We start from the raw sequence: 17,889 nt of genomic DNA, 5'->3' as shown, positions 1-17,889 counted from the left end.
ATTTGGAGCAGGGAAACAGTGATCAGGGAAAGGGTTAAACACCCATCTCAGAAAGTTGTGCTCCTACCCTTTTGCTAACACGTGAGCTTATGCTTTCTGTTACACGAGTGCTGGGCTTCCTGTTGCTGCATGTTATCACCCTTGTTAAATCTCCCTGAAGATTTCTGTGTTGTCATCAGTATATTTTTGGAAGAACACTTCACACTTGGGAAAGCCTTCCTGGAAAATAGAGGCGGAGGGTGGGGGGATTTTTATTTGTCTCTGTATATATGTCTTTTGTCTTTTCCACCATCGGAAAATGCTTTCTTTTTATAAATACCTTTTGGGATTCTATTTTCAGGTGTTCTGGGGGTTTTTTGGACAGGCTGTTTGTGTGGCAATACTTTTCCCACTTCCAGCCTCCTGCCCAGTAGCATTTCCACCCGGTGATCTTGCAAAAATTGCTTCTTACGTTTTACAGAAATGACTAGTATCCAGGGCCAGCCCTACCATTAGGCAGCATGAGGCAATCGCCTCAGATGGCATATGCTATGGGACAGTGGCTGCAGCCCCTTGGTTGTTCCTCTCAGTTGGAAGACAGAGCTGTGGGTGACTCATGGCCTTTCATGCACCCCTTACACCAGCCAGTTGCCCTCAGTCACATTATCTCATTACCAGATTCAGTTTCTAATTCAGCCAGCTTCTGTACAAGGACCTAAGTGGAGACACCATCTTCTTCTTTGCCTCAGGCAGCAAAGTGTCTTGGGCTGGCCCTAGTGTTATCCTTACAACACAAAGCAGCTTTTGCTTTGACAAGTTATAGGGAGCTTGAAAGCTCATGTCAATGTGATTCTCCATTTAGTTGCATTTTGTGTATGAATTTAGCAACCACCAGAGGGCAATCGAGCCCTTTTCAATTAGAACTTTTTCTCAGTTTTCTAACGCAGTCCACATGGTGGATGGACGACACCACTTTCTCTCCTGTAAAATCCACAGGGCAAACTGTGCTTGTGGCAAGGACTTAGGGACTCAGACCCTCTATGGGCAGTGACCTGATGGTTAATAATACATTTTGCTTGCAAATGAGTCCTTCCTATCTGCAGTGCTATTCCTTCTGCACAGATTCTATTGCAAATCTGTTAGAAGCCACGTTGGCTGTGGGAGGTATAAATAATGGTTGCTTAGAACAATTGGCCTTTTCCTGCTGTCATGCTTCTTAATGCAAAGGAACTGGGGCTGGTGAAGTGGCAGGTGACTCCTTAGATAATGACCCACATTCTGCTATATATATAATATACAGTATGGATTGTTTGCGTGCAGATGAGTTTGTGTGCACTGCATGCTGTCCTAACCAACAACAACAACCCCAACCATCGGCATGGGGTTTGGTGGTTAAAACAGTAGTGGTTAGAGCAATGCAAAGCACTATATATTTTTAAAAGTTGCTTCAAATTAAATTTAAAATCCAGGGTTTGTTTAAAAGCCAGTAAAGTGGGGAGGGGCGGCATGTGCAGATTTTTATACCTTTGAAATACATCCTCTATCGCTCTGAACCTAATATGTTTCATTTCTTTTTCCTGTCTCTAACCCTGTTTTTTTGGGGGGGTGCTTCTTTTTTGTTCCTCCAGGGGTCAGAATATCTGGCTACAGTTAGATCACAGAGTTCTGGATCACGATCTGCCCAAGAAACCTGGTCCAGCGACTTTGTTTTTTGCTGTCAGGTGAGTAATGATTACTTAGAACCACCAGGCAAAGTAAGGCTGCCATTCTGAGTGTGCCTGTGTGCAGTGAGTTAATTTTCAACACACAGGCAGCAAGGATATAGCCAGTTGGTTCCTGTGGGTTTTTTTTTTGTGTGGTGTCATTTGTGTGAGCAACTTTGTCACACTTGCTTATCACTTCCCAACAGAACATGCTGCATCACGTTTTAAATTCTTTATTTAAACCTCAGTAAGATGACTCAAAATGCGCTATATATACTCTCTCTCACACACACAATGCAGATTTTAAAGAGAACCCTTCCTTCAAGGAATATCTTGCAGGACTGCAAATGTTCTGCATCCCTACCTGCACAAGGCTTCCAATTCTCGCTTCTATAAATCCACCCACTCATTAATTTCTTAGTTTTTAGCTGATTCTCCTTACACTGTATTGTTTTATTATGTGTGCATCATGCCCTTTCTCCAAGGCCAAGATACGTTTCTTCCCACATACCTCCCCATTTCCTTCTCATAACAACCCTGTGAGATAGGTTAAACCGAGAAAAATCTGCCCAATTTGGGGTGATATTTCCTCTCCCCCAGCAGTACCTCTGCTGCTTCCCACATTGTTCAGGCATGGCTCCCAATCCTTTGGAGAGGCTTTTCAATGCTGTGGGGGGCGGGCAGAGAACTTTCCTCCCACAAACCTTAAGTTAACTTACCTTGGGTTCCAAAGCAATGAACTCGCAAATAATTAAAGTAGCCTTCTGTGCTAAACATACCAGACATTGGTTTGGTATTATCTCCTTTACATTTCAGCTAATGAAATATTCTTTAAAATAGCAACGGTCTGAAGAGGCAGCTTAATAATGGACATCTCATGCTCTTCAGAATAATGAGAGCATATCCCACAGGAAATAAGTTTATCACCGCCTTGTCTGTCTGTGGTTCTGACTTGCATTGTTCATTTTATGGTAATAAGAAACTTCTTATGTGATGTCTCTGCTTTGACATCTGAGTTCTCAGCTCTCTGTGGACAACATCCCATATATACAGCAATAGTAACAGCAATATTAAAACACCCATAACAAACCCAGCATATTCACACTCCTGTCTCAGCGACATCTATGCTGGTTTGATCATGTCCACAGAATGTTAGATGGCAGGATCCTCAAGGGATGTACTGTGTAGGGAGCTGGCTTTAGGCACCAGACCCATTGGCCCTCTTTGCACTATATTTGAGTAGCCATAAGAACATAAAAATGGAAGAAAAGCCTGCTAGATCAGGCCAGTAGGCCATTGAAAAAAGCATCCTGTTTTCACAGTGACCGACCGGATGCCTAGGGAATCCTGAAAGCTGGACTTTAGTGCAACAGCACTCTCATGATTATTCCATAAAGTCAATTGAAGCATCACCCTAATCTGGTGTTCTCATTATTTTAGCACAAACCAGCAGATTGCCATTCGTTTACAGCTGGAAGTACTGTAATATAAAGTCACTTTCTCCTTCTTTATTTTAGGTTTTACATTGAAAGCATTTCCTTTCTGAAGGACAAAACCACAGTTGAGCTCTTTTTCCTGAACGCAAAGTCCTGTGTACATAAGGTAATTTAGCACCTTTCCTGTACAATTGTATGTGTGTAGCTGTAAAAATAAACTTTGTTCAATCATATGGGGACACACACACACACACACTACTGATATTTTTCATTCTGCCTGAAGTAACCAACAAAAATGGATGGATAAGTTCCAGAAATAACGCAAGAATGAAGTATTGTGAGACCTCAGAGAGTTTGAGTTCTTACTCCTGTCTAGAAGGTGTCTTTAAACTCTGATGTGCTTCTTGTTTGCCTGGACTGAGGATAGAGAGGGATGTGAGAGTAAGCTAACACTTATTGCTCCAGGCATGTGTCACTTGGTAAGTTGCCTAGAAGGGAATGAAGCCCTCAAGCTGAGAAAGGTTCTCCACCACCACCAGTCTTAACTATGGTTTACATAAACAAGCTCGTCTTCAAGCTGTGATTTATGAAGCTGGCTTGTTTTAATAAACAGTTGGAAGATTAACCACAGTTTATGGTCCAATGTAACTGAAGTTAATTGCAACTGGAAGCAAAAGCTTCAACTCTCTCCTCATGACCACGCCACAGGAGGGGAGCAGGAGCACACGTCGCATGAGTTGCGAGGCTCACTCATGCAACACTGAACAGTGGCCCATTGTTGAATCTGAACAAGGCCACTGAGTCACCTGGTTGCTGATTCAGCAGATTCATTCAGCCTCCAGAAGCAGATGCCAGGTGGCGGAAGCATACCTGCTTTTCTGCCTTCTGTCACAGTGGCAAGAAGGAAGAGGAGAAACTTATGCCCACTGTTTGGAGTCCGAGGCAGTATTTCCCCAGCTGTTTTTGGACTACAATCCCCAGCCTCCCTGACTACTGGTACTGCTAGCTAAGGATGATGGGACTTGTAGTCCAGCAACAGCTGCAGACCCAGGTTTGGGAAACCCTGGTCTAAGGCTTCAGGATTTAAGTTAGCATCAGATGTAGGTCAAACCCACATGGCTGTGAGCTAGAAAATCCACTGGTGCAGTGTTCCTGCATTCTGATTTCCCTTCCTAAAGCAGAGAGGTGATGAGAACACCACTGGCTGGTGGGGGCTATGGAGACTGCATGGCTGACTTCCCAGTGTAAGGGGAGGGCCAGCTGGAGGGGACACATTTTTTACATCTTCTAGGGACATGCTGTCCACTAGACAACTGAAATGGAAACATTATCAGAATGAACACCATGGCCCTGCTCTAGCATGCAATGGGATTTGCCTTTAGCTATGAATGAGGAGGCCCTTGCGCGCATGAAGGTGCCCATTTGCGCAAGCTGCTGGATGGAGCCTCGCGGGTGTACTAAAACATGTGGTCATATTTTTCCACCTGCCGTTGACTCGCCCTCTCAGCCATTCCCATAAATTGCTGCTTGGCCTTTCCTCATGTCCAAAAAGAAAGCTACTGACATTCGTCAGTGGATGCATGACAGCACAAAATAAGGCAGGACACCAAGTGGGTTAGTATACTTTTGCCCTCTGTTTCAGGAGTGCAACCCCCTAGGAGCTCACTATTTTTAGAACTTCTAAAGATACATACTTCTAAAGAGTTTCTAGCAACTGCAGGTTTCCCTTTTAACCACTTTGATGCTCCCTTCATTGGACCGCCACAGCAACAAAAAAATATGAATAGATGCCTGAGCTGGTGTCCAGTTAATTGCTGTTCCTGCCGCACCATTTACTATTTATGCTCTTCAAACCCACAAGAATCATTGCTTTCAGAGGAACAGAAACATTTCTCAAAGTGTTATGCCCTACACCCAGTGTAGTTAACGATGCCCTGATGGCTTGGTTTTTAAAAAGGAAAGCACACTGGGTGAGATTTTGAATATTGAAAGAGTGAGGAAGAGGGGTGTAACTCATTACTGAACTCTATATCTTTGCTTCAAAGTGCACCCCAATGCAGTTTGTCTCCCTGCAAGGTCCAGAGCTGGCGTTGGTTTCAGGAAAAAGCAGGGTGTGAGGAGGGCAGTTTGGAGTGGAGAAAAGGAGGCAGTGATGACTACCAACTTGCATGGTTTTTAAAGGGGATTATTAGACAGATTCATGGAGGGTAATGCTATGAGCACCTGCCAGCCATGATGGCTGTGTTCAGCTTCCATTGTCAGAGGCATCAAGCCTCTGAATACTGATTGCTAGGAATCGTAGGTGGGCAGAGTGCCATTGCGTTCATGGTCACTTTGCAGGCTTTCCACAGGCGTCTGATTGGCCACTGTGAGGACAGGATGGTGGACTAGATGAGGCATTGGCCTGTGATAATTGTAAAAATTTGACGACACTAGCAGGATTGAAGTAAATCCTGTTGTTGTTGTTGTTGTTGTTGTTGTTGTTTAGTCGCGTCCGACTCTTCGTGACCCCATGGATCAGAGCACGCCAGGCACTCCTGTCTTCCACTGCCTTCCGCACTTTGGTCAAACTCATGCTGGTAGCTTCGAAGACACTATCCAACCATCTCGTCCTCTGTCGTCCCCTTCTCCTTGTGCCCTCCATCTTTTCCAACATCAGGGTCTTTTCCAGGGAGTCTTCTCTTCTCATGAGGTGGCCAAAGTATTGGAGCCTCAGCTTCAGGATCTGTCCTTCCAGTGAGCACTCAGGGCTGATTTCCTTAAGAATGGATAGGTTTGTTCTTCTTGCAGTCCATGGGACTCTGAAGAGTATCCTGTAAAGAGTAAATCCTGTAGACATATAGTAAAGAGCTAGATTGCACGATTGGATTTGATATGGGATACCAGCTGAAGGGAAGGAGGGAAGTCATAAGCTCGGCAGAGCAAAAAGGGGTTTAATGTTGATCAATGTATTGTTTGGAAAGCTGTTTAAAGGAAAATAATAAAAAATTAATATTAAATAAAAAAAAAGATGAGGAATCAGCCTCATCCAGCAAGCTCTGCTTATTATGGTCTTAGGTGGGTGAAGAGTTAAGTAGGCACGCAAATCTTCTCTACTCAAAAAAGGTATAAGATATGTAGATAGCTCGTTAAAGTGCACAGATGTAGCTTATACAGGAAGTTCCTGATTAGGGAAGTAAAGGTGAAATAAAGGCAAAGGTTTTTTCTTAAGTAAGTAAACTTAAGTATATTGGTATGTTTCGTAAGGGAACTCAAGGCATTGTATGTGGGATTTTCAGGTGGTCTCCCATCTAGGCATTATTCAACAAGGTAACAGCATCCATTGTGTGCCATGATGAAGGATGGAGATGCTGATGGACTTCAGCTCCTAGCAGCCTCAGCCAGCATGGGCAGTCAACACGAGAAGAGCCTGTTGGATCAGGCCCATGGCCCATCTAGTCCAGCATCCTGTTCTCACAGTGGCCAAGTAGATGCCTATGGAAAGCTGGAAAGCCCACATGGTCAGGGATGTTTGGAGTCCATCAACTTCTGCAGGGTCAGAGGTTCCCCATCCCTTTTCTAAATAAATTTCATGACCATCCTTCAGCTAGATTCAGTAAGAGTAAGATGTTGGAGTCATCAGTATTTTCCAATAAGCATTTTGACCATTGTCAAGTATACTTTCTGGAAATGTTGGAGCTAAGCTAAAAAAAAAAATTACAACTAAGAAATCCAGAACAAGGTGGGAATGAAAGTGAGAATGAATTGCCAAAACAAATGGGTGTGAGTATCTCTGCAGGTGTGCAGATGAATGCATACCTACTTATATATGCTAAAGAAATTTGAAAATGTTTGAAACGTAAACATTGCTAATTTGCTCTTGTGACTTTGCCAAGATATATGATTTGAATATGTTAATGTTGGTTGCATGTTCTAGCGTTGAGAGGAACTGGTTATAGTGGCAATGATGTGCAGATGTAGTAATGCTGCTCATCAGTGTTATGTTAAAGACTTGAAGGGTGTAGAGAACAATTTTGACAGAGGACAACCTTTTTTCTCTATTTACTAGGTGTGTGTTAATTGGTATCGGGATAGATGGTGCCAGGCGGTGGTTTCTTGCTGAGCCTGCCTGTCAGCCAAAGAGAAAAATAGCTGTCCCTAGAACTCAGTTTCTGTGGGAGGCATGAGAAAGAGGTAGACAGAAATATGGGTCACAGATGCAATAGGTGTCGTATTTATAACGAGTAGCATGGCAGTGTGGCCTTCTGTTTGTTGACTGCTTCTCACTCAGAAGCAGGCAAGGTGAAAATGGCTTAGCAGGTAGATTTGCATCCATGAGGTGGGTGGTGCTGTGGGTTAAACCACAGAGCCTAGGACTTGCCGATCAGAAGGCTGGCGGTTCGAATCCCCACAACGGGGCGAGCTCCCTTTGTTCGGTCCCTGCTCCTGCCAACCTAGCAGTTCGAAAGCACATCTAAGTACAAGTATATAAATAGGTACCACACCGGTGGGAAGGTAAATGGCGTTTCCATGCACTGCTCTGGTTTGCTAGAAGCGGCTAGTCATGCTGGCCACATGACCCAGAAGCTGTACGCCGGCTCCCTCGGCCAATAAAGTGAGATGAGCGCCACAACCCCAGAGTCAGCCACGACTGGACCTAATGGTCAGGGGTCCCTTTACCTTTACCCTTCTACATCATTAATCTAAAACTGAAATTAATAATTCGTTGACTGTCAACTATGCTTGGTGTGGTTTTCCCTATTAAAGCTGGTTTAGGATTGTATTTCATGGAACGCCCTTATAACCTGTCGGCATTGGAGAGTGCCTGCTTGCATATGCTTAGCAGTTTCTACAGCCATCAGTGACTGATCCTCAGAATACCTACAGTTCCTTGCACCCTTGGCAAGGAGCTGTATCAGCACCCCCCCCCCCAAAAAAAACCACTTTACCATATGCCTTTGTGCAGCAGTGCAAGAAGGATGGGAAGCTTCTCCTGCGTTTGATCTCGACGGTGCATCACCAGGCATCTCCATAGCTTGATAGGTGATTTTTGCACCCCTCCAGGTCTGCGTCCCTGGCAGGTGCCGGTTTTGCAAACCTGTTAGTACACCTCTGCTGATCCTGAAACAGTGCCATCTCATGACCAAGAAACAATGGTATAGGGTTTCAGTTACAGATATAACAGATGTGACCAATTTATTCAAGTCCATGGGCACATCTGGATTTTTTTAAATCAATTCCCATGGGCACCATCACCCTGGTTACTTCTTTCCTGCCTCTCCTGGATCAACCCCACCCCCAGCTGGCAAAGTAATAAACCACACGAGCCTATACTTTGCAGTTTCCAAGGATCTGGTAAAAGTTGGATTCAGTACAATTAGGGCAGGCCCATGTCATACATTTAAAGCACATTACTTTTCCCAAAGAATAATTGGCACTGTAGTTTATGGTTTCTGGAAATTGTAACCCTGGGGGAGGCAAACTACAGCTTCCATGATTCTTTTGGGGAAGTCAAGTGTGCATTGGGTGTGCTTTAAATGCATGAGGTGGACCTGCCTTTTATGTGAGCCTTGAAAAACACACAGAACTGAAAGAGGAATTGGGAAATAATAGTGCTGTTCCAAATTCCTCCTTCAGCTCGATGTATGTTTTGGCAGAGGGGGCAGCGAGCAACTACTACCACCATCTCTTGAACAAGGGGCAATAAATGGGAGGGCTCAGAGGCTTCATGGGTGCCAGGAGAAGACAAAAAAAAAAAAAAGGTGTTACTGCACCCATGATCCCTAAATTTACTCTGAAATCCTTGGTGAGGGTGTGCGTCAATGAATTTGTTTATTTGAAGGCCAAGTATATGATGTCTGCTGCATGTTGTCACCAGTGCTGCAGGACCCTGAGTTTGCAAATGGGAACTGTCCATTGAATCCATTCAACAGAGCATATGCCTAGTTCAGAAACTTTCGCTATTCCTCCTCCCACCTCATTATTTTTACCCCAACTCTTCCCACCTTCACGGAGCACGCAACTATAAAACTCTTTTAAGAGAGCCTTTAGAAGTGATAGGTGAAACTAATCAATAATGCTCTTGCATGCATACCTTGCCTAATGAGTGGAAACAGAGAAAGAGTGATCTTGTGCAACTTTCCACACATACCTGTGGGCCAGGAATGCAGTAGCCCAAAAGGAGAGATGCTCAGATAGACGGGTGTGGTACAGAAACCTGGCTAGATCAATAACAGTTTTCTCGAACATCTCAGTCCTGAAACATTATTTAATGTTTAACTGTTGAGGGAAAGGAATGTATGCATCAAGCCCCAGCTTTGAGATAACATTTAAACATGTGCTTGGGAAAAACAGCAACACCAGGCACCTTGCTTGTGTGCATCTCTGAAATGGGTGGATTGTGGGCAGGTAGAAGGAAGAGTCCCATGTAAGCATCTTGTGTCATTTGGCTGCAAGGAGTGGCTGTGCTTCAACTGTACTGGTGCCATGCTTGTTGCAGAACAATTCTTTTGCACAGCTTGTCCTCATCTACTATTTAATGTGTTGTTCCTTTTTTGCTCACGCTTTGTGAGCCTTTGCACATCCTATCCTCTCTCAGTTGCTTATGGTTTCTTCTTCTTCTTGGGATATCATTTCCTTTTTTAGTAGCCTTTTTTATGGCATTTTGTTCTTCTTTTTAAAAGTACCCTGATTTGCATGCTGCCAGATGTACAACAAGTTTATGTGATTCTACATTTATGGGGGGGAAGGGGGCTGAGGAGGGGCCTTGAAGAGGGTTGTTGGCAAAGTAAGGAGTTGAAAAGCTTCCTCTATAGCCCAAAACCACCAGATTAAATTTTTAAATAAAATTAAAAGCCTTGTAATGATGGGGGTGCGCGGGGGAGAAATTTTTATTCAACTGAACATTGCTGTCATTAAAGAGACATCATTATATGGCTGTTAGCTTATTTTGCAATGGTACCAGCTTTTGCATTTAAAAATATAGAAATAAGCACAAAATGAGTTGAGAATCCAGTATTAGTTGTGGACTAGTTATATATTTAGAGAAGCAATCCTTTAATCGTTACTGAGTTCCTGGCATCACATTTGCCTTCTACAATGTTCACGGTTTAATCCTGTGCTCCCATTTACATCAACTGGAGTGTTTCATGATTTGGTGCAAGTCCTCAGCACTAGCAATGTCATGCTGACCTCAGGCTTACCCGGGCATGGCACGAGGGATACACCAGCTTGATATTATGCTGGCAGAAAGGCTGAAAATGGGTGGCGTCAGCAGTGTGTCAGAGGAGGAGCAAGCTTAATCTGAACCCTGTGAGCAGCTGATTGCAAAAGGAAATCTCTGCCATGTAAGAGTCTAAGAACCCACCTTGTTCCCTGATCTTACACCAGGGTAAGCAAGTACTAGTGTAGCTGACTGAGACCAAGGGATTGTTAGGCTCCATTGCTAGGGAGTAAGTCCCACTGAATTCAGTGTGTCTTAGTTCTGAGCAAACATGCTTCACGTTGCACTTTCACTCTGTGACTAAGCATAGGCCAGCCTCACAGTCCTGACGTTTGGTGACTAGAATTTCATGAGCAGTAAAACCTGCATGTGGTTATGGTGGTAGCTCTCCCATGGGTTCTTGCAGGATGTGGGTCATCTAGCCATACACACACACATGGAACCATCGCAACAGGGGGCATTTCAGTAGTTACTACCACATAGTGTGGAGTTAAAATGGAGCCCAGTATCAGGTGTGGGTTCGGCTGTTTCCGTGCACAGTGATGATATAACAAGACTCCCGGTTTGGGTTGGATCCTCACTCTGGGATGTACTTAGCTTTGATTTTAACCCAAGAAATGAAGTCCCTTAACAGGTTGGGATGCTTCTGCTGCAAGCAAGACATCAATTACTGTGCTTGCTGACCCATTTGTCCTAGAATTCTCCAGGAACTCCCTTGCCCTAGGCATGGTGCATATCTAAATACCAAGCCTCTGCAGAGAAGCAAATGGCTTAATAACACCCTGCTGAATTGCATCTACTCTCCCTTTCCTGTCTTCCCTTTCTCTCCTTTTGGGTTTCTGAATTGGACAAGCTGGACAGGAGGAAAAACATTAATGGGATTTAGAGCACATTTGTGACTTTCTGGTCATGTTTATTTTCACACACCCTGGTGCTTTGACCACAGACTTTCCTTAGACAAGTGCTGTCATCTTTTCAATGCCATGTCTTTTAACACTGGGCGGGCTCTTAACAATGAACATTGCACAAGGTCCTTCCAATTGAAACCAGCACTCTACACACCTATAGGATAAACCTGCCTGCGCAGTTCAGCCTGTGTTTATTTCAGTCTCCACCTGACTTGCCTTTCTCTGTGCTCAGGGCACAAAGAGAACATAAATGACACTCTGCACACACAAACACCACTTGAGGCAAACTAAACACTTCCAGCAGTTTCTTATCTTGTGTTTGTTCCTCCGGGTAGGCTAGCACCATGGCTAAGATTGCCTATACATAAACTAAACAAACCCTAAATCATGTACAGTGTTAGGTGAAAAAGTGCTGTTCATCCTAGGTTGCCAGTGACCTTGGCCATTTTTTGCCCTCTGCTTTGGCTTTTCTTTTGGCATTTTGCTTGAGCCGCCAGCTTCGCAACGCTTTGTACTAACATTTCTTGTTGGCTCCTGTGCTTTGCTTGTGGCACACTTTTGGTGAGATTGCATGGGATAATCTGGGAAGGTTGACAGATGTGGGGGGAGTGCAGTGTTTAGGTAATGAGCTTTTGGTTGCAGCCCTATGATTCTGTCTGGAAGGAACTTCTAACTCTAAACCAAACCATTGATTTTCTGTATAGGGTGGTTTATAGCCGTAGTCTTTGGCCATTTCAAATCTGAGACCTACCTTTAACCCAAAAGTGCATTATTATTATTATTATTATTATTATTATTATTATTATTATTATTTTGCCATGTATTTGTACAGTGGTTGTGCTACTGTTGCAGGCTACTTGAGTTTAGGCTGTGGTTCAATAGTGGGTCCCAACCCATCAGTGACAGACCAATAGCTTTTGGTATACTCCATCTCCAGTATTGGGGGGTGGGGAGTTCCATAGGTACCTAAATCTTGGGAATGAACAACCTTGGAGACATTGGGAGAGTCTATGTAGTTAGAAGGAACTTGACTCGGGGGCATGGGATGGATACCTGACCTTGAAGTGCCCTATAGTTGTTCTTTGCCAATTAATGTTGTGATTCTCACATTACCCCTTAAATCCCATATGTTAGTATGATGGTACATGGAAGCCTACCTTGTACCCATACATATCCCTTGCTTATAAGATTTTATCCAGGCTCTTCTGAGAAGTCTCTAGAGAAGGTGTCATGGCAGCTCCCTTCACCAGACAGCTCTCACTGCTCCTAAACATTTGCCAGTCATATATAATGCAAACCTCCTTCTATGTGGTTTTGCAGTTTACCCCAGTAGGCACCTGCCGTGGTGTCTGAGACATGGGAGGGTGGTTTCTCTGCCTGTTCTTTGTGTGGCAATATTTCAGTCGCTTGAAGATAGATAGGAATCAGGGTAATGTGAGCATGAGCATCACACCTGTATGCTTGAATGTGAACATTCCACATTTCTGTTCGTTCGCCATGCTTGCTAGGGTGAGTGCGCTGCAGCTCTCTCGCAAACATGGCACGCCCTAGCTTTCGTTCCAAGCTTTAGGGATGCAGAGGTGGATGAGGATCATCCCAGTGGAATTCCTACCTCTTCCATAGCTATAAGAAGGGAATTGCTTGTCCACTTAATTCCCAAGGTACCTGAAGTGTCTCGGCAGCACACTGATGAAACCACCAACCTTCCTGTTGTTGTTTTTCATGCTCCACAGCAGGAAGGAGTGATGGGGGCCTTCACTGGTCAAACTAGAAAAGCATCCAGAGCACCTTGACTTGCTCGGCCAGCTATATCAGCAGGATACCAGTCGTCTTGGGGGGGGGGGGGGAGTGGCTGAGATGCACTGTGAAGTGGGCAAATCAGCAAGCTCCTCTTGCCCTCTTTTCCAGCTCCGGATCTTGTCCCTGACAAAGAGTGGCGGCTCAGTGTGTGGCCAGTGACAAAGGAAGAGGGCAGCTGTACCAGCAACAACAACCTTTGGCTTAGCTCCTAAGGCCGGCCAAAAATTGTGGAGCCTTGCAATTAAGCAGCTTAATGGAAATGGGTCTAGGGCAGTGAGTGACTTGCAGCACCATTTCCCTATCGCTGTTGCATTTACACAATACTGATATTTGGAGCCTTTACAGCTGTTACACCCAGGCATCTGGTCCACACCCCACCTGATTTATGTGTCTTGTTTGTCTTGTAGGGAATTCCCACCCCTCTGCCGCTCACATTGCCTTCAGCCTTGTCTGGCCTATTAGCCTTAACACCCACTCATCATGCTTATGTGCACATGCTCAATGTTTTGACTATAAAGTCTGGACAAGCTAATGCGGATGGTGGCGCCATCACTAAGTGGGAGAGATCAGATATCAGTGAAGGTGCAAGCACTCTGAAGTTAACAGAAGATCACAGGGTGTCACGGGTATACTCGCCAACATTTCAGATTAAAATAGGCTCACTCCTGTGCACTCTTGCAGTGTTCCTTCTCTTGTGCCAAGGATCACTTGCCTGACTGCATATGTACATGGTTGAATGTTTCCCTGCCTGTTGTGTCCTGAATTCATTGACTGTCCTGCATGCCTTTTGAGGTAGGTGTGGTTACCAGGCTCACCAGCTGCAGCAGGCAAGGCTGCACACTGCATTTGCTGTTCATGCCTTTGCGGTCCTGTGCATAAGCGCCTTAGTCAACACGCTCTGGGAATAGGAAGCAGAAGGGAAGCACACGCTGGCCTCTGCCACTAGCCAGGGGAACAAGGACCACTGGGAGCCTGTCCCCTTGTGCTCCAGGAACAATACGATTGCAAGTGGAAGCCCAGCCGGGCCCCATCCATTGTAGAGTGAAGAAGCAGCAGCCCAGTCTGGCCCCATCTAGCTAGAAGATTAGCTAGAAGCTGGGCTTGTACGACTTTTGGTTTCCATGCATTAGTACCTGTTGCTTGTAAGCCACCTTGAAGATCATTTGATTGAAAGGAAGGGTATAAATCTTGTAAACAAATGCAGGAAATATGCATCTCCGCTTTCAGAGATGGCACTCCCAAGAACTCTTGAGAAGGCGGGGAAATGAAACCTCAAGGGGGCAACTTGTTTGTTTATTTAAAACATCTTTCCTACCACCTAAAAGCTCTAAATGGAAGTTCATAGAATCTTAGAGTTGGAAGGGACCCCAAGGGTCATCTAGTCCAATCCCCCTGATGCAGGAATCTCAGTTCAAATACAGTCATACCTTGGGTTACAGATGCTTCAGGATGCGGTTTTTTTGGGTTACGGACGTGCCGAAACCTGGAAGTACCGGAACGGGTTACTTTCGGCGGTCGCACATGTGCAGAACTGCTAAATTGCATTTTGCACATGCGCAGAGGTGCTGAATTGCAACCCACGCATGCGCAGATGCAGTGCTGCAGGTTGCGAACACTGTGGGTTGCGAACGTGCCTCCCGCACGGATCACGTTCACAACCCGAGTGTCCACTGTATCCATGAGAGTTGGCCACCCAGCCTCTGCTTAAAAGCCTCCAAGGAAGGAGAGTCAACAACCTCTCTGTTCTTACTGTCAGAAAGTTTTTCTGTATGTTTAGTCTGAATCTCCTTTTCACAACAGTATCTCCTTTTCACAACAGATACAAAGCAGTGGCAGCAACTGATACATAAAGGTGACAAAGCAGCACTAAAATTCAGCCAATTTAAAAGCTGAAGCAGCAGTAAAAGCAGATCTTCTATCAAGTCCCTAAATTTTAGGTGTCAAACGAACATATGGGGGGGGGGGAATCCATGGCTGAGGGATGCTACTACTGCAAAGCCGCTAGCTCTGAGCAGAGGGGCCTGCAGCAAGGCATTTGTGAAGATGGTCTCGGAACAACCAGATAGGTTCATATGAGAGTAGAAGTTCATTTAGATACCACAGACCTTGACATTTGGGAGTATCCAGTTTGGTGTCCTTCATATTTTTTGGACTACAACTCCTATCAGGCATGTCAGCATGGCCAAAGGTCAGGGATGATTAGAATTGTCAAGCAAAACACCTGGAGGGCATCAGGTTGGGGTAAGGTTGGTTTATGATTTTATAGGTCAAAATGCAGGTGTACAAAACAAACAGACCAGAAGTCAGTGACTTAAAAAAAAAAAATCAAAGTATGTTCCAAACAACATGTTCCAGTTAACATACTGGCACTTGTCTTCTGAACCCACTGAAAACAGTGTCCAAAGGCTGCCCCACATGCAACAGGTTGTAGTAGTCTAACCTGGATGTCCAAGAGCATGGATAACTGTAGCCTGATTGGCTCTATTCAAGAAGAACGGAAGGCGCATTGTTCCACAGAGCTCATCTGCTGCTCTGGATGCCAACTCTATTGCATGTGTGCACATTAACAAGTGTTTTTTTTTGGAAAAACATCCCCAAAAGCAAGAGCGAGCACGGGGAAAAACAGGGCTGTCACTGGTAATTGGGTACAGCTGAAGCATATGAACATAGCTACTCTTAGATTGTAGACAATAGTCAAGGGGATTAGGAACAAAGTGCTTTAAAAGTACTTCGCATGTTCAATATACAGCACCCCTCTTCCTGTTCAAATTTGCCTCCCCATCCTGCTTGTGCATCATTGTTCTCATAGTGCATGACGTTTCATCATAGCTGGGCATCCATCAAACTGGGGGGAGTGACTTCACTTCCCCAGTGACCATGAGTGGTTGACCACGTCCGTTTGATGACAACAGCAGAGACTGCATTACACAAGAGCCAGGATAAAGGATGGCAAGTGCAAGAAATGGCTCTGGGTGTCGAGGTTATTACCTGCACACTGAAGATTTACTGATTCACCACACCTTTCAAGGTGCTGTTTTGGGTGTTTCCAGTGAGAATACAATATCCTTGTTTAAGCTTTATAGCATTTTCTACTGAGATGTTGCAACAATTACGTATGGAGTGGGTATGTCTGCCACAATTCACTCCACACACAGAAGATTTATTTTTCGCATTTGGTAGTGAGTACATTTAGCACTGCTGGAAAGAAGAAAACTTCTGAAGAGCGTTTGCAGTTGTATGGCCACCTGCCAGTTTAGCCAAAAGTCAAGAGCTCTTGCAAGCTTTACAACAAACATTTCACAATTCCTCCGTCTCTTGTCTGGGAGAGAGGAGTGTTCTCTTGCACCGAAGGGTGTTCTGTTTCTGCCTGTGACTACTTAAATATACATTGCAGCAGACTAGATTTATCATTTCTGTTCCTAAAGATAGAACTCGCACGAGCACCGAAAGAGGAGGGGAGGGGGGTAAAATGAAATGAGAAAGTGCAGATACGAAATCCTTTTATGAATTGCCTTTATCCTAAACCCTCCCTAGTTGCTTAGGAATATTTTAGTGATTAGCTAATTCAGGGCCTGCAAGCCATGCAAATGAATAAGATTTAATTAATTAGCATCTTCACTGTGTTTATTTGTGTGTGTTTACACAAGCAGGATCCACAACAAAATGTTGCAGTGTGAAGTGCTTCTGTTCAGTGTGTCAGCCCAGGCTGGACAAGGAGGCCAAGTTATGAAGGCCATAGGCTAGAAATCCATTGTGCTCTGCAGGCAAGGGCTCAGATATTACTCTTGTAATGTTTTGGGGGAAGGCATCTTCCACATGCTCTGCATGGAAACTGTCTCAGATTCAGTCCTCCGAACCAAACAAAAGATTGCCTGATGAAGAGTTCTCCAGAAGAGAATTGATTGAAATTTCAAGATTGACATTTCGGGCTGAGTAAGTACTTCACTGGTGCTTTATCAAGTTACACACCTAAGATTCTGGGATTAAGAAGTAATTAGGGTTGTTCCCCAACTCTGAGAAATTAAAGCCTGATTTGCAGCTGGGTTCTGTCCAACACCTTAAATGCAACACACAGACACGTTCCAAGCATTTTGATGGAGCCTAGTAGTCCAGCTTTGAATTTTGGAGTGTTTCCCCCCCTTTTCTTATGGACTAACATGGCTGCCTTTCCATTTTATGTACAATAGTGGAGGTACCTTTTGTTTCTCTCCACTTCTGATTTGCTTGGTTCAGAATTGTGTGTTTAGAAAAGAAGGCTAGCACTTAACTTTTTTCTTCTTCATTTTTTTCTGTATTTGGTTATCCCACCAACTTTGCACATTTGTTTTCTAGGGAGGTGGTTTTAGAGCCCAGTTGCTCTTAACACTTCAGTCATTTCACAAAAAGGAGTGCTTGTGATCACAAAGGATTCCTAGTAGGAGTCTGTTGAAGGCCTACTTATGTCTGTGTAAAAGGCAAAGGATTAAGCATATCCCCTGTAGTCTCTGTGAAGGCATTATTTTGTTCCTTACTAATTATTCATGGTTGGCTGGTGGCCTCCTTTTCAGGTGAGTAGCCGCCCTTCATTTCCTGGCCTAGTTTAGTCTTCAAATCTGCTCTTCAACATATCACAGAAGATTATGTTCAGTTGCCACTCCTTCAGCATCTAGAGTACCTCTTAACCACAAACGTGTCTGGCTTCCTTTCATTTGAGAAAGTCCATAGAAGACACTATATGAACATTATTCAGTTGCATATGAGAACAATTTAAATACATGTCTTAACTATATTTCTCATTTATGAAAGCCTGATAAAAATAACTGAAAGTAACTTCAAAGTTAATGTTGAAAAAGTGCACAGGAAAAGAGAGAAGCGAAATATAT

The 17,889-nt window shown here is 44.3% G+C and overlaps 1 protein-coding gene across 7 annotated transcripts in view; it reads left to right on the top strand.

Annotated features, from left to right (window-relative positions):
• The window catches only part of FRMD4B (FERM domain containing 4B), a 234,606-nt gene that overhangs the window by 122,630 nt on the left and 94,087 nt on the right, over positions 1 to 17,889 (top strand). For all 7 annotated transcript variants that reach the window (XR_014507531.1, XM_083424796.1, XM_083424795.1 and 4 more), the window contains 2 exons: positions 1,608 to 1,700; positions 3,200 to 3,284. Coding sequence is in view for 6 of the 7 variants with exons in the window: in XM_083424796.1 (XP_083280922.1) it covers positions 1,608 to 1,700; positions 3,200 to 3,284 (178 nt within the window). In the remaining variant the exon portion in view is untranslated. The remainder of the gene's footprint in view (positions 1 to 1,607; positions 1,701 to 3,199; positions 3,285 to 17,889) is intronic.

The sequence above is a fragment of the Podarcis tiliguerta genome (assembly GCF_965153285.1).
Source record: "Podarcis tiliguerta genome assembly, chromosome: 2".
NCBI classification, from domain to species: domain Eukaryota; kingdom Metazoa; phylum Chordata; class Lepidosauria; order Squamata; family Lacertidae; genus Podarcis; species Podarcis tiliguerta.
Note: the sequence above shows the minus strand (reverse complement) of the source record. Positions and strands in the feature narration are given on the sequence as shown.